Below are 21986 nucleotides of genomic sequence, written 5' to 3'. Positions count from 1 at the left end.
ACATTGGTAGAATTCTTCTACATAAGTACAATACTGTGTCTTTGATGATAAAATACTATGTCTTTGATGATAATATATTATGTCTTTGTGCTAGAACATTGTGTTCATTGGCGAGCGAGCGCAGCGAGCCATGGTTCACGGCGTGAACCACATAGGATTGCGTAGCAATTCTCGGGGGTTGGCGAGCGTTAGCGAGCAGGGGGGGGGAGCCTCCTAGTTTAATATAAAATATAATTATTTCTATTATTAAACCACAATATTATTTAAATTATTACCTTTGTTTATTATTCATGAGATAATTTCAGTTTGTGTCAGAAGATACATTCGCAATTTTGATACACTATTTCTGTATTTTGTTTATTATGAGTATTCTTTTTATTTATTTTATAATTAACATCAGAAATATTTTCAAGAATTATGTGTGGACTGGAAAAAGTTGGTGTAAGTTTCCGAGTATTGGGATGATTAAAATCTTCATACATTACAGTATAATTTGGAGAAAATTCGATATTAGTGAATCTTGCATCATAATAAATTTTATTTTTTTCATGATATTGTTTTGTTCCTTCAATAGCAATTTTTCTAGCTTCTTCTATTGGTGGATAAATTTCTTCTAATAAAGGATAATTAAATGAGACAGTGCCAAATATTAAACAAGCTGGTGGAAATTTAGTTACCGAACGTGCAGTTAGATTATATTCTTCAGTTACTTCTTTTAATAATTTAGGCCAAAGAAGCTTTTTAGAAGAATCACTAATTTTACACTTTAAACGTGTTACAATGGTTAGTCTTAAACGTTCAGCTGTTCCGTTAGTTTCGAGTCGAGTCTATGGGCTGTTGTTTAATTTTATGATATTTAAGAAAGTAATGTATAGAGCAAAATAAATACAAAAAAACACGAAGAAAATTAAGAAAAACAATAAGTTTCATTTATTGCGCATAAGCTGCAAGTAAACAGAACTCATAAGATAAATTCAAAATGAAGATGAAACAAAGGAAAATTACAGACATATGAAAAAAGGGAGGAAAAGAAAAATAATAATAATAAAATAACAAACAACTGGGGGATAAAAGAGGATAACGTTTTTTAAAAAATCCGGAAAATAAAAGATGTAATCTTCGCATCAGCCCACATGATTATATCCGCAAGCACTCTTTTTTGCGGATATAATCGTGTGGGCTGATGCAAAGATTATATCTTTTATTTTCCGGATTTTTTAAAAAAATTTATCCCCCCCCCCCCAGTTGTTTGTTATTTTTTTATTATTTTTTTTCTTTTCCTCCCTTTTTTCATATGTCTGTAATTTTCCTTTGTTTTATCTTCATTTTGAAATTATATGTGCTCCCCTAATTTTTTTGAGCAGTGTATATATATAAGCTGCAAGTAAACAGAACTCATAAGGTAAATTCAAAAATAAGATGAAACAAAGGAAAATTAAAGACATATGAAAAAACGGAGGAAAAGAAAAATAATAATAAAAAAATAATAAACAGCTGGGGGGGGGGAGGATAAAATTCCCGGAGGAGTCTAAAAATAAAAGACTAAATAAACTGAATTTAAAAAAAAAAAACATTCTCGGTAAGAACACTAAAATATTTTCAATAACAGTTTTTTTTATCTTCTATTTAAAGATATAAACCGAGATAAAAACTCATTCTGATAAAACCCTTTGTTCTTTGATTGCAGTCTTTCTATTAAACACTGCATTTTGATGAACACCTTTAGTCCAACTTCCCCACTTCAGTTTCGAAAATATACATCTAACTAGAGCTTTATTTTTTTGAAAAACATGATTTCTTGCAAGATATTTTACATTGTTTTATACATGGTTGTGGTGTACATTTCAAAAAACTATGGAAAAGAACTAAATATGAAAAATAGATATACAGATATAGAAATTAAAAATGAAAACTCAATAAAGGAATGTAATTATGATATTTCTAATGCTGTCCTAGAAGCAGATGGTAAGTTGTTTTCATTTTTTTGTAGCCGTACACAAAGAAAATAAGAAGATAGGTATATTAATTCGCCAAATTTTTTTAATTAAATGTATAAAAATGTTTAAAATTCTGACGCTAAAAATTTAAAACAAAGGGAAAAATTATTAAATTACTTTTATTATATTAGATCATTATATTCGTTAAAAATATCTTTTCAGTGGTTAAAAAAAAACAGATGCGACCACTAAAAATTAATAAGCCAAAATTCATAGTTTATACTATATTTAGTGATCCCCAGATGCCAACTTTCTCCCTACAGTGAGTAAATATTTTCAAGTGGTAGTTTATTAATTGTGATTCCTGGTTTAATAAATTCCATTCAGTAGATTTTTATATACCACTATTTCTAAACAATTTGTAATGTTATATAAATCACCACTTTTTTCAGATATTCAGAGATGCCAACTTGCTCCGGGCAGCAAATATATATATTAAAGTGGTAGTTTATCAATTGTAATTCTTGGTTTAACAAATTCTGTTTAGTGGATTTTTATCCACCACTTAATAATTCGTGTGTTTATATTATTCACCACTTTATTGTACTAATGTCTTGCTGCACCTTTTTAAGAGCAAGCAATAATAGTCATATATTTGCAAAATTTGCTTGTAATTATCTACCGTTTTTTTTAATTATTTTGGTGTGTCCGGAGCAGTTGGCATCTCTGGATATGCCTTGCTTAACTTTCTAAAAAAACTGGCAAGATCTCTCTCATGTTTGCAAATAAAGTTTGAAGTTATTTACCGTGTTAATATTCAAATAATGATGAGAAACACTTATGCTTACGCTTAGTAGCTGAATAATGAAATAATTGTGCTACCACCTTTATCTGTAAAAAGTAACTTCTTTTTTTAAAAAAATAAAACACGATAAACAACACCTTGAGAAAACTCACGGGAGCCAGATGGTTCATCCGCAACAACGCCATTCATAGAGATCTTAACATTGACCGCCTTGACCATCATTTCAACAAATTAAATAGAAACTTCTTTATTAAAGCCGCCACCTGCAATACCGCAAATTTTAATGATATTTTCAACTGCATAAATCTCAAAGAGGATGCAAAAATTCGACCCATTGCACACTTCTACACTTCTGATATCATACTAACATTTAACAACACAAACACTCACTGACGGCCGGGTCTCTACTTAAAAGAGCCACATTTACTTACACATATACAAACATCCTCACAATCCTTTAACTCGCCCCCCTTTTGTATGTATTTCCAAACTGTAAATATTCATTTGTGTTTATTTTTCCATTGTACTTTAATTTTACCTTTTTCATGTACATTTTTATTACTTACAATTTTGTCATTGCCTAATAATGGTAAAGTGCCCTTTTTCTTTTCTCAAGAACTCCATTTGCTCCCCAAACTTTAATTTTGTCATGCATGTTTCTAAGTTTAACTTCAAGATGAATGGGAAAAGGGCCGTAGGGCCTCAGACTCCCAGTTCCACTACAACGAACGAACGATAAATAACACTGTAAGCGTAGCTTAACCCTCACCCGACCCCATAGGAGTACAGGTAACACTAAGTGCTCTCACGAAACTTCAAATTAAGGGAAGAAGACATTAGGTATAGATATCGCGATCGATGGCACCACATTCGATAGGTGGTCAGACCGTGATTTGGTGTAGGTGAAACCCGGTGACTATGATTCACGGAGAAATTAAAAGAGAGAAGGAAACAAAAGTTACTTATGTCCAATATTTAGCGAGTCTAGGTGCGGCGCGTGCAGAACAGCTACTTCAACCAAAATGACACTATAAGAGCAAAATGGATGAATCAAGTGACATTTTCAGGGTAAGAAGGAAAAAAAAGTGATTTCCGAACTAAGTTATTAAATACATGCAGCTCAAAAAGAGTGTTTAAGAAAACTGAAACAGTCCAAAAAGTATGTTAAAGAAAAATAGAAACAGCTCCAAAATGGATGTTTAAGAAAATTGAAGTAGCTCAAAAAACATATTTAAGAAAGTGGACACAGCTCGAAAGGGGCAGTGAAGAAAATTGAAACAGCTCAGCACAAAGCAGTGGACACAGCTCAAAATACGTGTTTAAGAAAGTATACACAGCTCGAAAGGGGCAGTGAAGAAAATTGAAACAGCTCAGCACAAAGCAGTGGACACAGCTCAAAATACGTGTTTAAGAAAAGTATACGGCAAAAAATGCTTCTTTTCAACCAATGTTTAACCCTAAATAGCAAGCAATCGATGGATTTCGTATTTATTTTTAAAACTTTTTTAACCCCTAAGCAATATCATTACGGGGCAAAGTCTCGAATATCTAGATCGGAGTGACTGAGTATATTTGACTTTTCACTGGGTATATTTGACTCTTTTTATTCAAAATGCTACACGATGAAGTAGTTTTTGAAAATCTAAATTCGTTATTTAGTACCATTATTATAAATTTATAGGACTCGTGGCAATCTTATAAAAAGAACTGTTAACTTTTAAAATATTACATCTTAAACTAATTAAAAAAGTGCTCTAGGTTATTTAAGTAAATAAACGACGTCAGATTCCAATTTAATTGCATACATTAGTTTGTTCTTTAAAAAAGTGCGATTTATTTTGTTCTGTGTCCGGAATAAATAGTTCTCTGTCGTTAAATATAAAATTTTATCTGACCGAAAATTATTTTTAAATATAAAAGCTTTGAAATTTTTTTTTCACTGAAGTAGTTTCCTATGCAAAAGTAGTAGTATGCGCACAAAGTTAAATTGAAATTACCTTGAAGGGGATCAAGCTTTTGAGCACTTACCAGGAAAAACTATTGTGACTATATTTTTCGGATTACAGTCCTTTTCTTGTTTTAAAGGTTTAGAATCCGAATTTGGCACAAAAAGATTAGTTTATTCAGAGAAAATGCATTTTAGAGATACATTTCGTAACTTAATACATTTTATTTACTTAGTAATTACCATATCAAGGTTGCCAACCACTACGCTTTTTTTTAAAAAAAAAGAAGAAAAAAAATATTTTAATGAGTGATAGACAATAAAAAACTAAAGCTTAATGAAATTTTGGTAATTTCGTCAACATTTTACAAGTTTTCCAACGAGAAGGTTGGAATACAAAGCTTTTAATCTAAGTTTTCGAATGATTTTCAAGCTCGTGGTATGAAAAATTACTTAAAATCAATTTTATGAAAGAAGGATTAACGCATAAAGTTGGCTACCACTATAAGAATTTTTCCAAAAACTTTGGAAGGAGAAAGCTGAAACTTAAAAAAAAAATTGCCTTAATTGCTCGCTTTCAAGAGGAGCAAAGCCATTTCTTTTTTTTTAATTATTGAACAACTCATACTCATATGTGATGGTTATCTTAGCATCAGCCCCGCTAGGAGCTCTAACTAATTCATCTGAATGGAAATAAATAATAAATCGCCGAAGCGCAACTGAAAGGTGAAAGTTGGGGTTCAGTATCTTTTACTGAGAGAAAATTAAAATAAAGTAGTGAGATTGAACAAACCATCAGTTTAAGAGAGAGAAAAGGTTTTGTAGCAGACTGCCTCGCCTCCCCTCGAGGTATTACCCCCGAGCTTCTCAGGTGCACAGTAGCCACATAGCCTTAGAGAAAAGGAGAAATACATAATAAATGCGCAAAAATTATTTACAAGTATTTACAAAATTTACGGGACAAAACTCCGTCGGATAGGAAAAAGGCGTTTGCCTGGGGCTATATTTTATGTTGTCTTTGATGAGCTCAAAATCAAAATTTTTAAAGTAATTGCACGTATGACAAGAGAGTGCTTCTCTGAAGAAACTTGCACATAGTTCAGCTATGTGCTCATCTATTTTGTTGATTTTTAACTCTCGTCTTAGCTATTGAACAAAATCTTAACAGTTTTATCTGTATGGTGTAATTGTAAAATAATCTTGGTAGTAACAGAAATTTGATCTTTCTCGAAAAAAATGTCAGTTTTACTGATAACCAGAGATGCCAACTGCTCCGGACACGCCAAAATAATTAAAAAAAAACGGTAAATAGCCGCAAAGTAAATTTTGCAAATATTTGACTATATTTGCTTGCTTTTTAACGGGTATTGCATGACACAATTAACTTAAAGTGGTGAATTATATAAGTTTACTAATTATTTAGAAATAGTGGTGTATGAAAATCTACTAAATTGAATTTATTAAACAAAGAATCACAATTGATAAACTACCACTTTAAAATATATATTTGCTGCCCGGAGTAAGTTGGCATCTCTGTGATAACCAGTTTTTGCTGTTTTCCGTCTTGGTACATATTGACTTTCAGACCTGCATACCCTAAACATCTTAAACACGTAATATAAAATAAACTTTTGATCAAATACTTTTTCCTGTGCTCGAAAACTAATTCAAATTTTCTTTTTAAATTGCAAACAGCACTTTTATGAACTTTTTTTATCAGAATTTAAGAAAAGGAAATTTGATTTCTTGTTAGATTATTTAAATAATTTTTTAAAATTATTTACATAGTTACGGAATCAGTGATGATCAAAACTGCTTTTTGTGATGGTCAAATTTTTTTAAAAGATTGAGACATTACCTTTAACTTTTTCGGGGCTGATGAGTCATAAATACATTCATATCTAATCGGAAACAGGATGGAAAAAAAAATAAAATCGGTAGCTTAAGCTTGGGCATTGCTACTTCGAACACCTTATTTCTGCGTTCACTTTAAATCTAATACAATCCAATTGATGTTTGTTAAAAGCTCAACTATATAATTTTTAATTTGAACTAAGTCTTGGTGACATAAATAAAGAAAACTATTATTACCCCGCTCACTAATGAACTGCTATAAAAATGGCTTGGCTACCAGTTTTATCCTTTTTACCGAGAATGTGACACCCTGAGAATGCATATATGACTCGCCCGTCTCGAAGAGGTTAATATAAATAAGAAAAATATCTTTTAAATCTACGCAAATACCGTAGTTGTTGGTTGGTATGATATTAACATGGATGCGAATTACTTCGCTTTCTGCAAAAGTTTTAATAAATTGGTAACGAATTAAAAATATTAAAACGTAAAGAATAATTACGCTTACTTTTTTAGTCACCACGTAATAATTACAGAGTCACATTATTGCTCAAGACTTTCAGGGCCTCATAAATTTTCATCATGCGTTTTGAACACAGTTAAAAAAACGGGTAATACAAGCACGATATAGAATAGTAATACAATTTTGAGCTATTAGCATACCCTCCAACTTATGAGGATTTTGAAAATAATTCTTTCTAGTTGTAGCGAACCAAAGTAGAAATTTTTAAAGCAAATGGATCTCTCATAAAACTTTTATCAGATCTTAAGAATCTAGCCATATGGCCTGCACTTTTATAAGTAATAGTGGACAAGTTACGTTAAAATTAATTTTTTTTAAATATGAAGACATTAATTTTGCTACCGCTTGAAAAGAAGATTTCTGAAACTACGGAAATTCCGTAGCAGTTGGAGGGTATGTATTAGCTACAATCACAACGCCTGTTGGTGGAATCGTAGCACTAGTAAAGAGTATGCAATTAATTATTTACTAAATTTGCTGAAGTAGCTGTTTATATAATAATTTGAATTTATAATATGAAGTGGTTGCAAAGAACTTTAAAAAATTACTTAAATTTCGTTATCAAATGGAATTTTTTTTTAAAAAAAGCGGAGCAAAGTGGCATCTCTAAGTGATTCTTTTGAAACAATTGGATTGCCTTTTACTACATTATTATTAAAACTTTATATTAAAGTTATGAAGTCTTGTCTATTTCATTTTACTTTGGGCAACTTATAGATTTGTGAGTTGCATATTTATCTGCATCTGTAGTTAATCTTTTTAAAATGCAATTGCTGAAGTAGCTGTTTCATAAACGGGATCAAATGCGGTGTCTATTATCTTAACCCATTTGTACCTTACATAAGGATGGTTACATTGTTTGAAAAAATAAAAATTGGTATCTCATGTGACTAGTTTTTCTAATTTGTTTTACAGAAACTAAAATAGATATCATATCTGCCAACTCTTCCAGATTTTCCCGAAGATTTTATTTTTATATTTAAAGTGGTAGTAGATATATACTTTTTTTTCTTTTATAAACTTAATTTTTAAATGATTTTGATCACCACTATTCTTACAAAAATTAAGCACATATATTAATATGCGTTACTATTATGGTTGTCAACTTAAGGTTTCTCAAATTCAACGTATTTGCTTGCTTAAAATTGAAGTTTTATTTCCATTTTAATACCACTGGGAAAAATGATAATGGAAAAGATTAAAAGTTGGCAGGTATGAGATATCCTTGCATGAGATAATAATGAAAATATTTGTATTTCGATCTGCTGGATATGTAGGGTACCTCGGTATTTTACTGATATTATACCTCGGCATCTTATACTGGATTGTTCTGTGCTCATAAGTCATGAAGAAATAAGCTTATACTGGTAATAAAAAAAGGAAGAGAGTGATATTATCATTTGTAATATTTTGCTATGATACAATCTGACGTGAGGAATGCGGTTACCGGGCTATATTTAATGTTGTCGTCTATTAACCCGTTTTGTCCCGAATTTATACATTGAAATGATACAAAAAGTGGTTTTATGGAAAAAGTGGTATAATATATTTTCGAAATTAATTGTTTTTTTTTTTACTGTTAGGGCATTCAAAAGGCCTTGATAGATCTAAAAGTACTTGCTCCTTATAATTCCAGATCTAATCAGAAATAACTAAATCATTGTGGTATGTGAGAATCTCTTAATTCACCCAGATAAATGAAAATGCTGGAAAAAGTTTCCCACCTCAATGAATGTTTTTGAAAAAAAGGAACTGTCCTAAATATATGACGCTGGGCGTTAACTGGTTAAGCTGATGTCTAGCAAACGATTGAAGTTCGAGGCCGTACAGTTTCTAGCGTTACTAGAGAATTTAAAGTTGAGTTTGGCAATGAAGCAGTTAATTTCTTCTCCTTTAGTAGATCCTTCCTTAGCAGTCTGTTGCTGATAGCTATTGGGGCACCAGTCATGTATCTTAAAAATTTTCCTTCTGTGTATGACAATATTTTCTTTAAATTATCACTGATAGTGGTTAGGGCGGGGCTAGCGTAGGTAAGAATTGGTCGGATAGCTTGTAGGTATATTGTTCTTTTATTTGCTAGGTTTAGCTTTGAATTTTTATTTAAAAGTGCTTTTAGTGCGTAGAACCATAACCTCCTACAACAAAAAGCCTCCACACGGTCTTTTAGAAGTAGTCCGCGCAGACTATTTAAAAAGTGAACCAAGTGACTAGTTTTTTTAATTTGTTTTACAGAAACTAAAATAGATATCCTTACCGCGAGATAATAATGAAAATATTTGTAATTCGATCTGAAGTTATTTGATTGCGCAATGATTTTTCAGGTAGTGCTAAGTAGTAGAAGGTGCTAAAGTGATAAATAGTAGAGAAAAGTATCAACTTGCACTCAACAAATAAATGCTCAACTTATTCATATAAGTGTTTTTCTTTTAAAGATCATGTTTTGCGACTGGACATTAATGAGTTTAACAGCAATATATTTTTTTCTTAAACGCGAATTTTATCTATTTTTTTTTTTTTTTACTCAAGCATTTTGAGTTGCATTCATTTTCTTGAACACGCATTTTGCTGATCAGTCTCCTTTTTTCCTGAACGCACTTTTCGAACTGTGTTTTAATCGCGAATGTCGAGTTGTGTCCATTTTCTTAAACATGCATTATAAGCTATGTCCAAATATTGAAAGCTAATCGACCTTACATACCTTGTTTACTTTTAATGACTCAAATTTTTATATGTTTTGAAGAGCCTTGGAGATGTTCCTCATTGCTTTGACTGTCATTAAGTTGCACTATTCCATAAATAATATCCTATTGCTTGCAATCCATCACAACCCATATGTTCTTCAGGTGATGCAATCCAATAAATTTTTTCATCGTGTGATACAGCACCCTATTCTTTACCCTCATTTTCCAAAACGATTTTTTTTTTTGTATTTTGGCAGGGCAACCCTTACAATGTTTTCAAAGATTAGAACAACTTTTAAGACTTCCCTTTCTGCAATCACGTGCATTTATGCAAACTATTTGTAAGAAAATGCATTCGAGAAAGAATGCTGAAGGATTCTTGTTTCCGGTTGGATGCAGTCTTTTCACAGGAAAAAGACTCTGCATCCATATAAATTGCATCACCTCTCACATCAAAGAACCTTCACGCAAGTAGTCTGCGCAGACTTTTTAAAAGGCTAACCAGTTGTGCGCATATACCCAATTACTGTTTAAAAAGTATTTGAGAAAAATTTATTATATATATTTGAGAATTGAATTTGTAGCGCTTAACGAGCAAATCAAAATTAATCATATTCATAAATAAAACTAATCATATTCATAAATAAAACTAATCATATTCATAAATAAAACTAATTATATTCATAAATCAAAATTTTTTTTCACTTATATGTTTGCTTCTACTTTCTTATTTTTGCTAAATTTTCTAACAAATGGCTCTTTCGAAAACGGGTATACCTTCATAGTTGTCTGATCGGACAATCTGTAAGACACCGTTAGGAGGCTTTCAGTTATAGGAGGCGTTGCCCATTTGCAAGGAGTCTTTTTCATTGCCTAACCATTTTTGTACCTAGTGGTAAGTTCTCACGGAGAATTGTTGGGCATAATCTGTAATTGCAAGCACTATTTCTATGTTGAAATGAGTTTTCACAGTATCTTTTACAAATTTGTGGTGCTACAATTCATCAAGCATTTGAGTTGTTGGGTGATCTTCATATAATGAAACATTTCCTTATAACGAACAAGAACTGTTGTTGTTACTAATCTCCAGTCTGGTCAGACCAGTCATCACCTCCTACATCAAAAGCCTCCACACGGTTTTTTTATAAGTAGTCCGAGCAGACTATTTAAAAAGTGAACCAGTTGTGCGCATGAACCCAAAACCTTTCATAAAAGTCTCATATCTCATATGTGTTGGTTATCTTAGCATCAGCCCCGCTAAGGGCTCCAACTAATTCATCTGAGTGGAAATAAATAATAAATCGCCGAAGCGCAACTGAAAGGTGAAAGTTGGGGTTCAGTATCTTTTACTGAGAGAAAATTAAAATGAAGTAGTGAGATTGAACAAACAAGTTTGAGAGAGAGAGAAGAGGTTTTGTGGCAGACTGCCTCGCCTCCCTTCGAGGTATCCTTTCATAAAAGTCCTAGTCCTAGTGTTTTGATTTTATTTGGCAGTTTCATAAAAGTAATTGAGGGAAATTCATCATATATATTTGAGAATTGAATCTGTAGTGGTTGACAAATGAATAAGGCAAACCATTAATATTCATAAATAAAACAAATTTTTAGTCATATATTTGCTACCATTTTCTTATTTCAATTAGATTTTGTATTAAGTGACTCGTTCTGTAAGTGGATATCCTTCACAGTGGTCTGATCAGACTATCTATAAAAAACCGTGTGGAGGCTTTCAGTTATAGGAGGCGTTGGACCAGTTCTGTGAATCCAATGACCATTAGGGGGGAAATATAGATGCCTTTCCATGAAAGTTCGAAGCAATCTAAGATGTGAACAGATATAATGACGGCATATAAACAAAAACGTCTTATGGATGAATCTATTTACGATCAAGAACTTTATTTATGTATTGCTTCGCTTTTATTGTCATATTAGAATAAGATTTTTTTTTCTCCAGAGAATCTTTGCGGTAACCACTCAACAAAAACTGAATTTATAAATGGCTTGAAAGTCTGTACTTGCGAAGACGGATATGTTCCTGGAATAAATGAAGTATGCACAGGTAATTCTTTCTATTCCTCGGTGAAATGCTTTATTACTTTCTATTCTTTGGTTAAGCATTTTAATTGGAAAAATACATCCTAAATTTCTAAGTAGTTAGGACTATAAGTATTTTTAGGAAAAAAGTTACTTGCAAGATTACATGAAATAAAATAATTTAAAATATTTAGAAAGATTTTTTTATAACTGACAAATTGAAAAACTACTGTCAACTACCGTCTGGAACTTTAGAGGAATTATTCGGTAATAACATCTGTTAGTTCCGTCAATAAACTCCATTCAATTTAGTTTTTTATTAAATTGAAATAAAAATTTAGCTTATCTGCGTATTTCTTTTCCCCTGTAAATACTTTTTATTAAGATGTTCGGGCGTGTATTCTGTGGAATAATATCAGGAAACCTTCAGGAAATGCAAAAATTTGAATTTTTTCGAGCCCTGGCAGCTAGATTAAAGGAACTAATCTTAATGGTAGACTCAAAGCATCTTTTTATTCTATCGCTTCCTTTTTTTTTGCAATTATTTGTTATTTTAAAAAGTTTTAAGACAAAAAAATTTTGAAACATAAATTCTGTAATGTTTTCCCAACTTATAGTGGTGATCGCATTTTGATTGAAAAAATTTAAATAAATTATATTTAAAGAGCATTACACAGTAATTGCTGTTAATTTCCTAAAAATAGAATATAATTTATAAACTGTTTTCTCTTATAATCGGCTAAATCAAATTTCTTTTCCTTGCCCGAAAGGAATCGTGAAAAAGCACTGTGAAAATACATTACTAATAACACTGGGAAACAAATTTTCCGTTTCCATTTTACAAATACCAGATATTACCCAGTTCTGGTGTGGGGGTTTCAAATCTGAATTTATTTTATTCCGCTACTGATTTTTTCAAAAATATATTTTATATTTATTTAGTCTTACTTAGTTTACTCAATTTATTTAGTATTACTTAGTTTACTTAGTTTATTTAGTATTATTTAGTTTAATATTTTGTCTGAATGTACAAGCTTATAAATAGCGTATAGGTTTATGTTCATAGATATACAACTTGAAAACTCCTTTCCTCTTAATAGCACTGAAGGCAAAGCAATATGTCCTTAACGTATCGTATCATATGCTGAAATGTGTTATAGCCTTCTTCCTACCACTCCCTGCGTGTCAGAGAAGTAGTAATCACTTGAGGGAATTTTAAAATATCATACAAAACTTCTGAAATCAGCAAATTAAATAAAATCTGTAATATGTTGAGAGATAAGTGCAGATTTGAAATAAGTCAGGCTATAATTTATAAGATCCGTTTAAGAATTTCATACTACAGAAAATAAAAATAAAATTGTCCCCCATTGTAATTTATTGAAAATTAAAGAAGTTATTAACACTTAGTTGCTTCTTAGCTATTTTCAAGACTTTTTAATTCTCATTTAATCATTTTAATTCATTTTTCTTTCCATTTTAGAAATATGCAATGAATCAAAAATATGCGAAAATGGAGGAACGTGCCATAATGGAATTTGCACATGCCCTCCAAGAACGAGAGGAACATTTTGCGAAAAAATACACGTGACTTGCTGGAACTCCTATTTGTATGAAGAGTATGCTAAAGTTAGAGGACTCTATTGTTGCTGCAAATCTGATGCTCCTGCCAAGTGCAAGTATGATGTCAAAAAATTAAACGCTTATTGTGAATGTCCAAAAAAAGGTGAAGTATATGAAGATAAAAGTAATACTTGCAAAGGTAAACACAACTCTTTTACCATTTTACTATCAAATTAGCTGCCTTTTGGCGAATAGCTTGGATACCTTTCAAAATTAACTTTTACATCATATAAACTTTAATGATAACCAAGCGTAGTGAGTAGCACAACTGCATTTAAATGTTCTTATTTTTTAACTCCTTCACCAATTGTAACACTTTCATTAGTTTTAAACAATACACTAACCAATTTTATTCATCTTTTAGTTATTGCCCGCACTGACGTACTATCATTTCAATTTTAACTATTTTCAAGAGTCAACCTCGATGTTGTCATAGTTTTTTCCGTGTTGAGTTTTGATCATAATTTAAGATTAGTAGGGCAAAATCACGCTAAGGACCGTAACATTTCGGACATTTCAGCATAGGCTGCGGAAGTATTTTACAATCGTCGTTGAACAGCCGACCCAATTTTTTGGGGTTTGCGACTACAAATGTTCAACTCCATAGCCTTGTAATTTTGAATCCAATCCAAAAGACAACAGAACTCCTGGATCGAATATTGGAAGAAATTTGAGTTCATGGAGCTCTTTTTGATGGAGTCAACCTGCATTTGCTTAACATGGAGAGGAAAGCCACTGAAAGTTCCCAGAGTTAACCTGACGGCAAGGGGACCCTAATCCATGATTCGTCTACCTAAAACTAAACTCAGTGGCATGACTGACCGTAGAGGGCCAAGGCCTACTGTGCCCATCTCAGTTTTCTTGACCTTGGTTTCTGGGGTACAGGAGCAGATGTTCCGAACAGGTGGTCAGCCGAAAACGGAACTTCCAGTGTTTAGTTCCCAAGCATGGTTGGTACTCATTTATCGACAAACTAAAGGGATGAAAGGCTGAGTAAACCTTGCCCGGCCCGAAGATCGAACCCAGGACTTGTGGGACGGGAGCGCGAAGAACTACCACTCAGCCACCGGGCTTCATGATTCGTCTACCTCTGAGGATATTTTGCGTCAGTACTGTTTTCGGTGCAAGGCGGATGCGGATGGCTGCCGAATTCGTTTCTACCAGCCCTCGCAGGGATCGTACCAGGCTCACCTCATTGGGGGGTGAACCCTCTATCCCTTGAGCCATCATGGCTCCTTCAGAAGTATTAAAATTAGTTCTATCTCTGTACTATTGACTAAAATTTAAAAATTGCTATTGTTTTTTCTTTTATTTTCTTTTAAAGAAAAAGAGTACAGCTTAAGTCATTGATTTATTAAAATACCAATATTCGATTTTATTTTTTAAATTTTGTCCAAATTATCTTTAAGCTTCCTATTGTCTTTACAGCTGGACCTAGTTGAATGATATATTATTTCTATTAAAACTCCTTAATAAGATAATATGCTACTGCATTGATACATTTGAATCGTAATGTTATAAGACTTTTCAAGGAACGCTTAACACGGACTTAGAAATTTTTAAATAGAAATTGATACTCAAGTTGCAATTGAAACAATTGAAGTGAAAATGTATAGCTTGACATCGTTCCGTATCAGTCCCTGTCGTGGCAGTAGGCCGGGGTGCGTTATTCCGAAGTGGCCCTTTATCCCTTCATCAAGAAGTAAGCTTCATCATAAGGTGAAAGAAAACTTTGAAATCAATTAATTCATTTTTAGGCAACATAATTCAAATCTAACACTTTTATACCTTATATTTTGGATTGAGTATGAATTTTGACCAATTTTTATGCGTCAAATGTCGAAAGAAATGTTAAGATTGTTTTTTTTCGATTTAACGTTCGACATTCACAGCTGTATTAGCACTGTTTTTTTATCTTTATACTATTTTTAATTCTAAATAAAATGCTGAACGAAAAACACTTTATACATTTACGCACCATTACATGCATTTTACCTCCGGAAAAAAGAAAACGTATCTTGTTTAGAATATGTACTTTTTTACTTATATAGTCTTTTTATTCAACGTTTTATACGATCCACCGGTGTGTAAATAGAGTTTGTTAAGCAGACTTTACTTGTATTTTTGCCTAAATTCCAGTATTACATTGCTATACTTCAAGAATCTACTTTACTCAATGAATGGGAAAAGTACCATTAGCAATTCAGCTCTACTGAATTGGACAATTGTAAGTGATGTTATCGTGCTTAAATCATGAGGTTTTTCGATTCAGAAACCAATCAGGGTCGACAAACAAGCTGACTGGGATCGAACCTACGAACTCTTGGCATGGGCCCAGTGCCCTACCAACCAAGCTATCCCGGTCCCTTCACAAATATCGTCATCCTAGATATTATCAAAACTTAAAAACGTTCACTGTTTAAGTTCGACACTATATTACTTGTGAATGAATTAGTTGGTGCCGCCTTCGATGGCAAATACTGCTGATTATAATCAGGTAAAGTTATTAATTAAATTTTTTTGTCGATACATAATCCAATAAATATTTTGGTCAAAATTCCTAAAACTTAAATTTTTTTAACCTGTTCATGATATTGAATGATAAGATTAAAAATGCGATTCATCTGAGTCTCGCAATAAATCAGTAATATAATATTATTTATTAAAATGCGAAAAATTATTTCAGAATGCAACTGTGGAAAGCCTGAAACGTGGACAAAATGTGATTTCTACGGCGGTGTGAAAACGTGCTTCTGCAAGGAAAACTATGTATATAATCCAAAAACACAGATTTGCGAGTGTAAGTATGTAGAATTACGCAATGTCTTACAGTAAATAGCTAAACAAGTGGTAAACTGAAAAGAAAACAGTAGAATATAATAGTAAAGCTACATAAATAGTGAAAAAAATAGTCTTTTAAATCTGAAGAATTAATTATAAATGTGCAAAAGAAACCGTATAATTAATAGATTAATATGTTTTGCAATATTCCAAACCATTACATTAATCCTTTGTGAATTAAAAAAATTCCAGACAAAATTGCGTAACAATTATTTGTGTAAGACAAAAGAATGCATGATTGCTTTATTTTAAAATAAATCGAAGGTGCTTTATTAATATTAAAAAGAACAATTTGAAATAAATATAGCCTTGAAGCATGTGGCGAAATTCTTTACTCAACAGTAGATGTGAGAATAATCGCTCGTCACTCGCCATGTGACGAGTCGCCAATAAAAGTGGCGGCTTAAATAAGCAGCCGGTCAATTTTTGCCATGATTTTTATTTATTTTTTTTATTTATTGTTACTATTTTTGAAGATCGTTTAATGAAGATCGTTTAACGAAGTACATCAACGCAGACAGTCTCTGGAAAACAGAATTGTCATTAAAATGTTCAATGTCTCCATTCAATATTTTGATTCCTTAAAATTAATCAATTTGAGGGAAAGAGATTCATGTGGAAAGATAGTTCTTTAATAGTTCGAATATTTCAAAGTTGTAATGTATATATTAAATGTATTTTGCCTCCCTAGATACTTTTTTTAATAGCAGCCGTTGAACAGCCGACCAAATCTTATGGGTTTACAACTACTAATGTTTAACTCCGTAGCCTTGTAATTTTGAATCCAATTCAGAAGACAAGGAAACTCCTGGATAGAGTATTGGGAGAAATTTGCCTTCGTGGAGTACTTTTTGGTGGAGCTAACTAGTAATTGCGTTACATGGACAGGAAGACCACGAGATCCTCCCACGGTTAGCCTGGTGGCAAGGGGACTCATCCGTGTACCAATGAGAATATTTCACGTCAGCAATGTGGTCGCTGTAAGTCGGATGCGGGATTCGTATCGATTGGGATTCGATCTCGGTTCGTCGCATTGGAAGGTGAACGCTCTGTCCCTTGAGCCACCGTTGCTCTCCTGTACAGATTAACCAGTTCCAGAACATTGTTTCAAAGAAGCACCTTTTCAGTGATGTGAAAAAAAACCCGTTTTAATGAAATAGTAATAATTCATTTATAGCCGTAGATTCATTTATAGCCGTAGCCATTTTATAGCCGTAGATAATTTATAAGAGGATTTAGTCCAAACAAAATGAAACTTTGCAAAAAGTGGCCATTAACCCTTTCGCGCCGACTGTCACAAATACGTGACAGCAAAAAACCGTATCAATCAGGGTAAGAAGATAAAACTGGTAATCAAAGTATTTCTTTAGCAGTTTATTTGTGGGCGGAGTTATAATTTTTTGATTTATTTAATTCACCATTACTTTGTTCAAAATAAAACTATTTAGTTATACTTTGAATTAACGTTGATTATATAGATGATTAAACTAACAATAAGTAAAATAAAAGCAAAGTAAGTCTGTCAAATTAGTAACGACTACATTTAAGTTACCGTTTTTTATTTAATTGCAACTTGATTCTGATTTTGTACGAATGCTTTTCTGAATCACCCGTCCCCAAGGGGTTAAAGGAAAAGGTCCGGACCTATCGATATCTGTCCCCGAACTGTTTGGTTTGAAGAGAAAGTGGCTACTAAGCTATTCGAGTCTACCGACCACAGGGTACTAACTGAAAATTTAAATATTCAGATCTACCCATCAGAGCTTTTAACACTAGGTTTACGGACGTTTGTTATATACCTATCCCTACGAACACACGTCAATTTGACGCATGAACGAATACATACTATAACAGCACTTACAGATATACCAACTTGCTCTGGACAACAAATATATGTTTTAAAGTGGTAGTCTATCAATTGTGATTCTTGGTTTAATAAATTCAATATAGTACATTTTTATCCACCAAATAATAATGCTAAATAATTTATAGGCTTATATAATTCACCACTTTATATTTCCAAAATTTTTCTTAGTACTTATTTACCGTTTTTCAAACTATTTCGGCGTGTCCGGAGTAGTTGGCATCACTTTATATAGAAAGCAAATGAGAATAAGAGATATTTATTTATGAAAAATTCTAGTATTATTTTATTTTTCAATACTCGAACTAAGCAACTGAAACCTTTAAAATCTGACACTTCGACATCAATTGACATTCTGCTTTTGTTCTTTCTATTATTGCTTATCGGCAACAGTTGTGTATCACTTGTTTCATTTGAAATAACGATATCGAATAACGGATTGAAGTATTGTCGGTATATTCCGATTTTTTATTGATGTGATGCTTGCATGTTTACTCAAAATTTTGCCTAAATTGCGATAGCGTCAAATTGTCCCATATCCGTAGAGATAGGTATACCACAAAGAGAATTTGAGTAATGAAAGTAAACAAGATTTTTGAAGCAGTTAAAGAAGTGCAATTAGAAACATTTATTACTAAACAGTCAATTGAATAATACACTATTCTTTAGAATAAATAATTTAGTCATGATTTAAAATTATAAATTTTAATTTGTAATACAAAATTTTGTAGCAAAGGATTATTTGATAGTTAAAACAACTGTAGAATTATTTCCTGATAGAATTAATGACACAAAAATTACATTAAATGGCATTTTTTTTAAAAAAAATGCATTATATACTTCTTTTTTCCAAAAAGTATTATGCATCATCCATTGTTTTAAAGACGATAATAATAATTTATTATTTTAATGTCTTTCAGATTGTAACTGTGGTGAACTATCTAAAAAATGCGAATATTCATGGAATGGGTTCGTCAGATGTACTTGCTTGAAAGGAGCGAAACAATACAAAAATGAATGCCACAGTAAGACAAAATCTTAAAAGTAATATTTAAAACTAGAGAGCTGCGCCCCCTGCTCGCTAACCCCCGAAAATTGCTACGCAATCTTATTTGGTTTGCTTAGCAAACCAAGCTCGCTTCGCTCGCTACTAACTTAGGTACATTGCAAATGCACAAAATTCTAAGAATTCAAAACAATCATTCAAATCCATATAACAACTTTCAGTAAATACTAAGTCATTAGAATAAATTTGAATTCAAATAAATGGCATGTAATTCGTTAAACCTATTAGAAATGTGCTATAGTATAATTCGTGAGATAAATCAAAAATCGTCAAATAAATTCGTAATATTCGTGAAAAAAAGCGCTTTCGACAAAATACTAAAATAGAGATCTATCGAAAAATACTACTTACTTCTGCCTAGCTTAATAGTATGAGATTGGCGCAGCTGATGCTCTTTGGTTATTTCAGTTTCCGTTCTTAAAAGCGCTATATGTTGAGCCACCTCAGCTAGATTTGGCATGTGGCATTTTTAGCGGCAATCATTGGTCGATTCGCCGTGTAAGAGAAATAGTAACGTAAACAAAACAAAGCAAACGTTGCCACTGGCGGAAAAGAAATACAGCCAAAATTTGGGAGCCACGTAAGAGAATTATATATATTAGATATTACAGACCACCTTGTAATAAAGGTTGATAAAATATTACAGGGGTTGATTGAAATAATGGAAACATTTCTATGCTAACTATGAAAATCTCTTTTTTTGCAGCAAACGTTTTAGAAGTTTTTTTTTTTGCATGTCAAAACTGTTAAAAATTTTTCATGGTTTATTTTTTTAGTTAATTAAAAAGATTAAATTAACAGTTATTTAATTTTATATTTTCTTACTTCAGCGTCTCTTATTTCAACGTTAGTTAATGGGTCTTCTGGAAAATTCTATTCGCTAAAGAATAAGCACCATTATAAATATACAGGGTTCCCTCGGGTCTTGAAAATTTCTAAAAGTTGTAAAGAAAATAAAACAAATGTCGATATTTTAATTTCTGTGTAAGCACTACTAAAAGCTGTTTTCCAAAGGAAGTATATATGCATGAAAATTCGAATTTCTAAACTACCTAACGATAAAGTGAAGTGTTAAAATAAGAAATATCTTTTTTTTTCAAATGGCAGGCACTGAACATTATTCTTCGCCCTGGAAGATGCCGAAATTGTTACTCATTTCACGTTACCCAGTGGGCACCTGTGAACCAAAGTCACGGAGGCGAGCAACATTACCCACGCCACAAACCCGTTTATAGGGTGGGCTACATTCACACATCACACACAACAGAGGACAACACAAGAGAGAGAAACATCCATGCCCAGAGCGGGATTCGATCCCGCAGCCATTCGCTTCGCAGTCAGGAGCGCTAATCGCTCTGCCACCTGTCCGGCAATAAGAAATATCTTGTAGCTGTATCCTAAATTACTACCACTGCTAAAAGTATTACGGGAACCCTAAAATCATAAAATAGGTGCTTGGATATAATTGGTTCATGGGCAGCGATTGAAGCGCTACTAAGTGCAAGTAAATTATTAAATTTATTTGCTTAAATTTGACTGCAGAGCCAATAAAATTATAATTATTATTATTATTATTATTATTATTATTATATATATATATATATATATATATATATATATATATTTACTTTTACTTTATTTAAAAACAACTGGGCACCTGGGCCGCGCAGCGTCCCCTATCCCATTCATCATGAAACTACAAAAATGAGTTAAAAACATTTTGAATATAAGCAGTCGTTGTGTTAACTTTACAATAATATTACCATGATTAGAGAAAATACAAACTTGAACAGAGATATTTACAGTAATTGCCATGAAAAAATGTACAGAAAATATAACCTTGATTAGAAAAAATTACAACTTGAACGGAGATATTTACATTAATTGTCATAAATATGTACAGAAAATTGAATATGCGCATTAATAAATGATGATTATATATATACAAAAGTCGTGATTCATAGGCTTGAAGATTTTACATAAATTTTGACAAGCCTTAGTGGCGCCATCTAGTAAGATCAACTTTAATTTGAAAGGACAGTATGCAGTATTTATTTTAATAATCTGTATGGAAAATTAGAGTTCTGAATAAAAATAAGAGTTCAAATAGAAGTTCAAATCAAGTCAAAAAAGATGTTTCTGTGCAAGAGTTGCTTCCCCCACAATCCTCTGAAGCAGTTGAAGCACTTCTTGATTTTTTAAAAGTTCTTACAATTCTTTAATTATTGTAACCAACCTTTGAGCAAGTCCTTTTGTTGTTGGTGGTATGGCACGTGTTCCCCTCCTGCGGGGACGGGCTCTGCACCCCGTGTAGTTGGCTGTATGAGAGTCTCCGCAGTTGCTGCGCTTAGGTGGTGTATTTTTATCTTTTTGGCACTCGTATGATCGGTGTTTGGCTGCGGACTTAACCTATCTTGATGGTGAATTACATGATCTTTGACTGTGTCCAAATTCTTGGCAGTTGTAACCCTGGATTGGATTTTTCCGGCCTCGGAACCTTTCAATACTGACTGGGATACTTTGCATATTGGTGATAGAGAAAATTTGTCGATTAGCATCTGTTTCTGTGAGAAAAAGTGGGAGGAGCCTGTAGGTCCCACCCACTTTTCTCTTAAACTGAATTATCTTTTGCGTTATGATGTCTGACTTTGCCAGTTCCTGGGAAATATGATCAGTATAGAATCCAACTGGAAGGCCACGAATAAGAACTTTTATATGCTTAATTGGTTGAACTTTTGCTGGAGTTGTGGGTGGATCTACAGTTGAACTGGAATCCTCCTTGGGTGGAGCTAAGTCAGTATCAGATATAGATT

General features: G+C 32.4%; 1 protein-coding gene across 1 annotated transcript in view; it reads left to right on the top strand.

Moving 5' to 3' along the window:
- The first annotated feature begins 1657 nt into the window (after positions 1–1657).
- Positions 1658–21986, top strand: part of LOC107447437 (uncharacterized) — a 36782-nt gene continuing 16453 nt past the window's right edge. The window contains exons 1-5 of the mRNA XM_087163581.1: positions 1658–1965; positions 11700–11804; positions 13263–13541; positions 16089–16202; positions 19028–19132. Of these exons, the coding sequence (XP_087019707.1) occupies positions 1791–1965; positions 11700–11804; positions 13263–13541; positions 16089–16202; positions 19028–19132 (778 nt within the window). The 5' untranslated portion in view covers positions 1658–1790. The remainder of the gene's footprint in view (positions 1966–11699; positions 11805–13262; positions 13542–16088; positions 16203–19027; positions 19133–21986) is intronic.

Source organism: Parasteatoda tepidariorum, chromosome 5 (assembly GCF_982258835.1).
Source record: "Parasteatoda tepidariorum strain Cologne lab strain chromosome 5, Ptep-v5.0, whole genome shotgun sequence".
Lineage (NCBI taxonomy): Eukaryota > Metazoa > Arthropoda > Arachnida > Araneae > Theridiidae > Parasteatoda > Parasteatoda tepidariorum.
The sequence above is the reverse complement of the archived record's forward strand: the minus strand, read 5'-3'. Positions and strand labels throughout refer to the sequence as shown.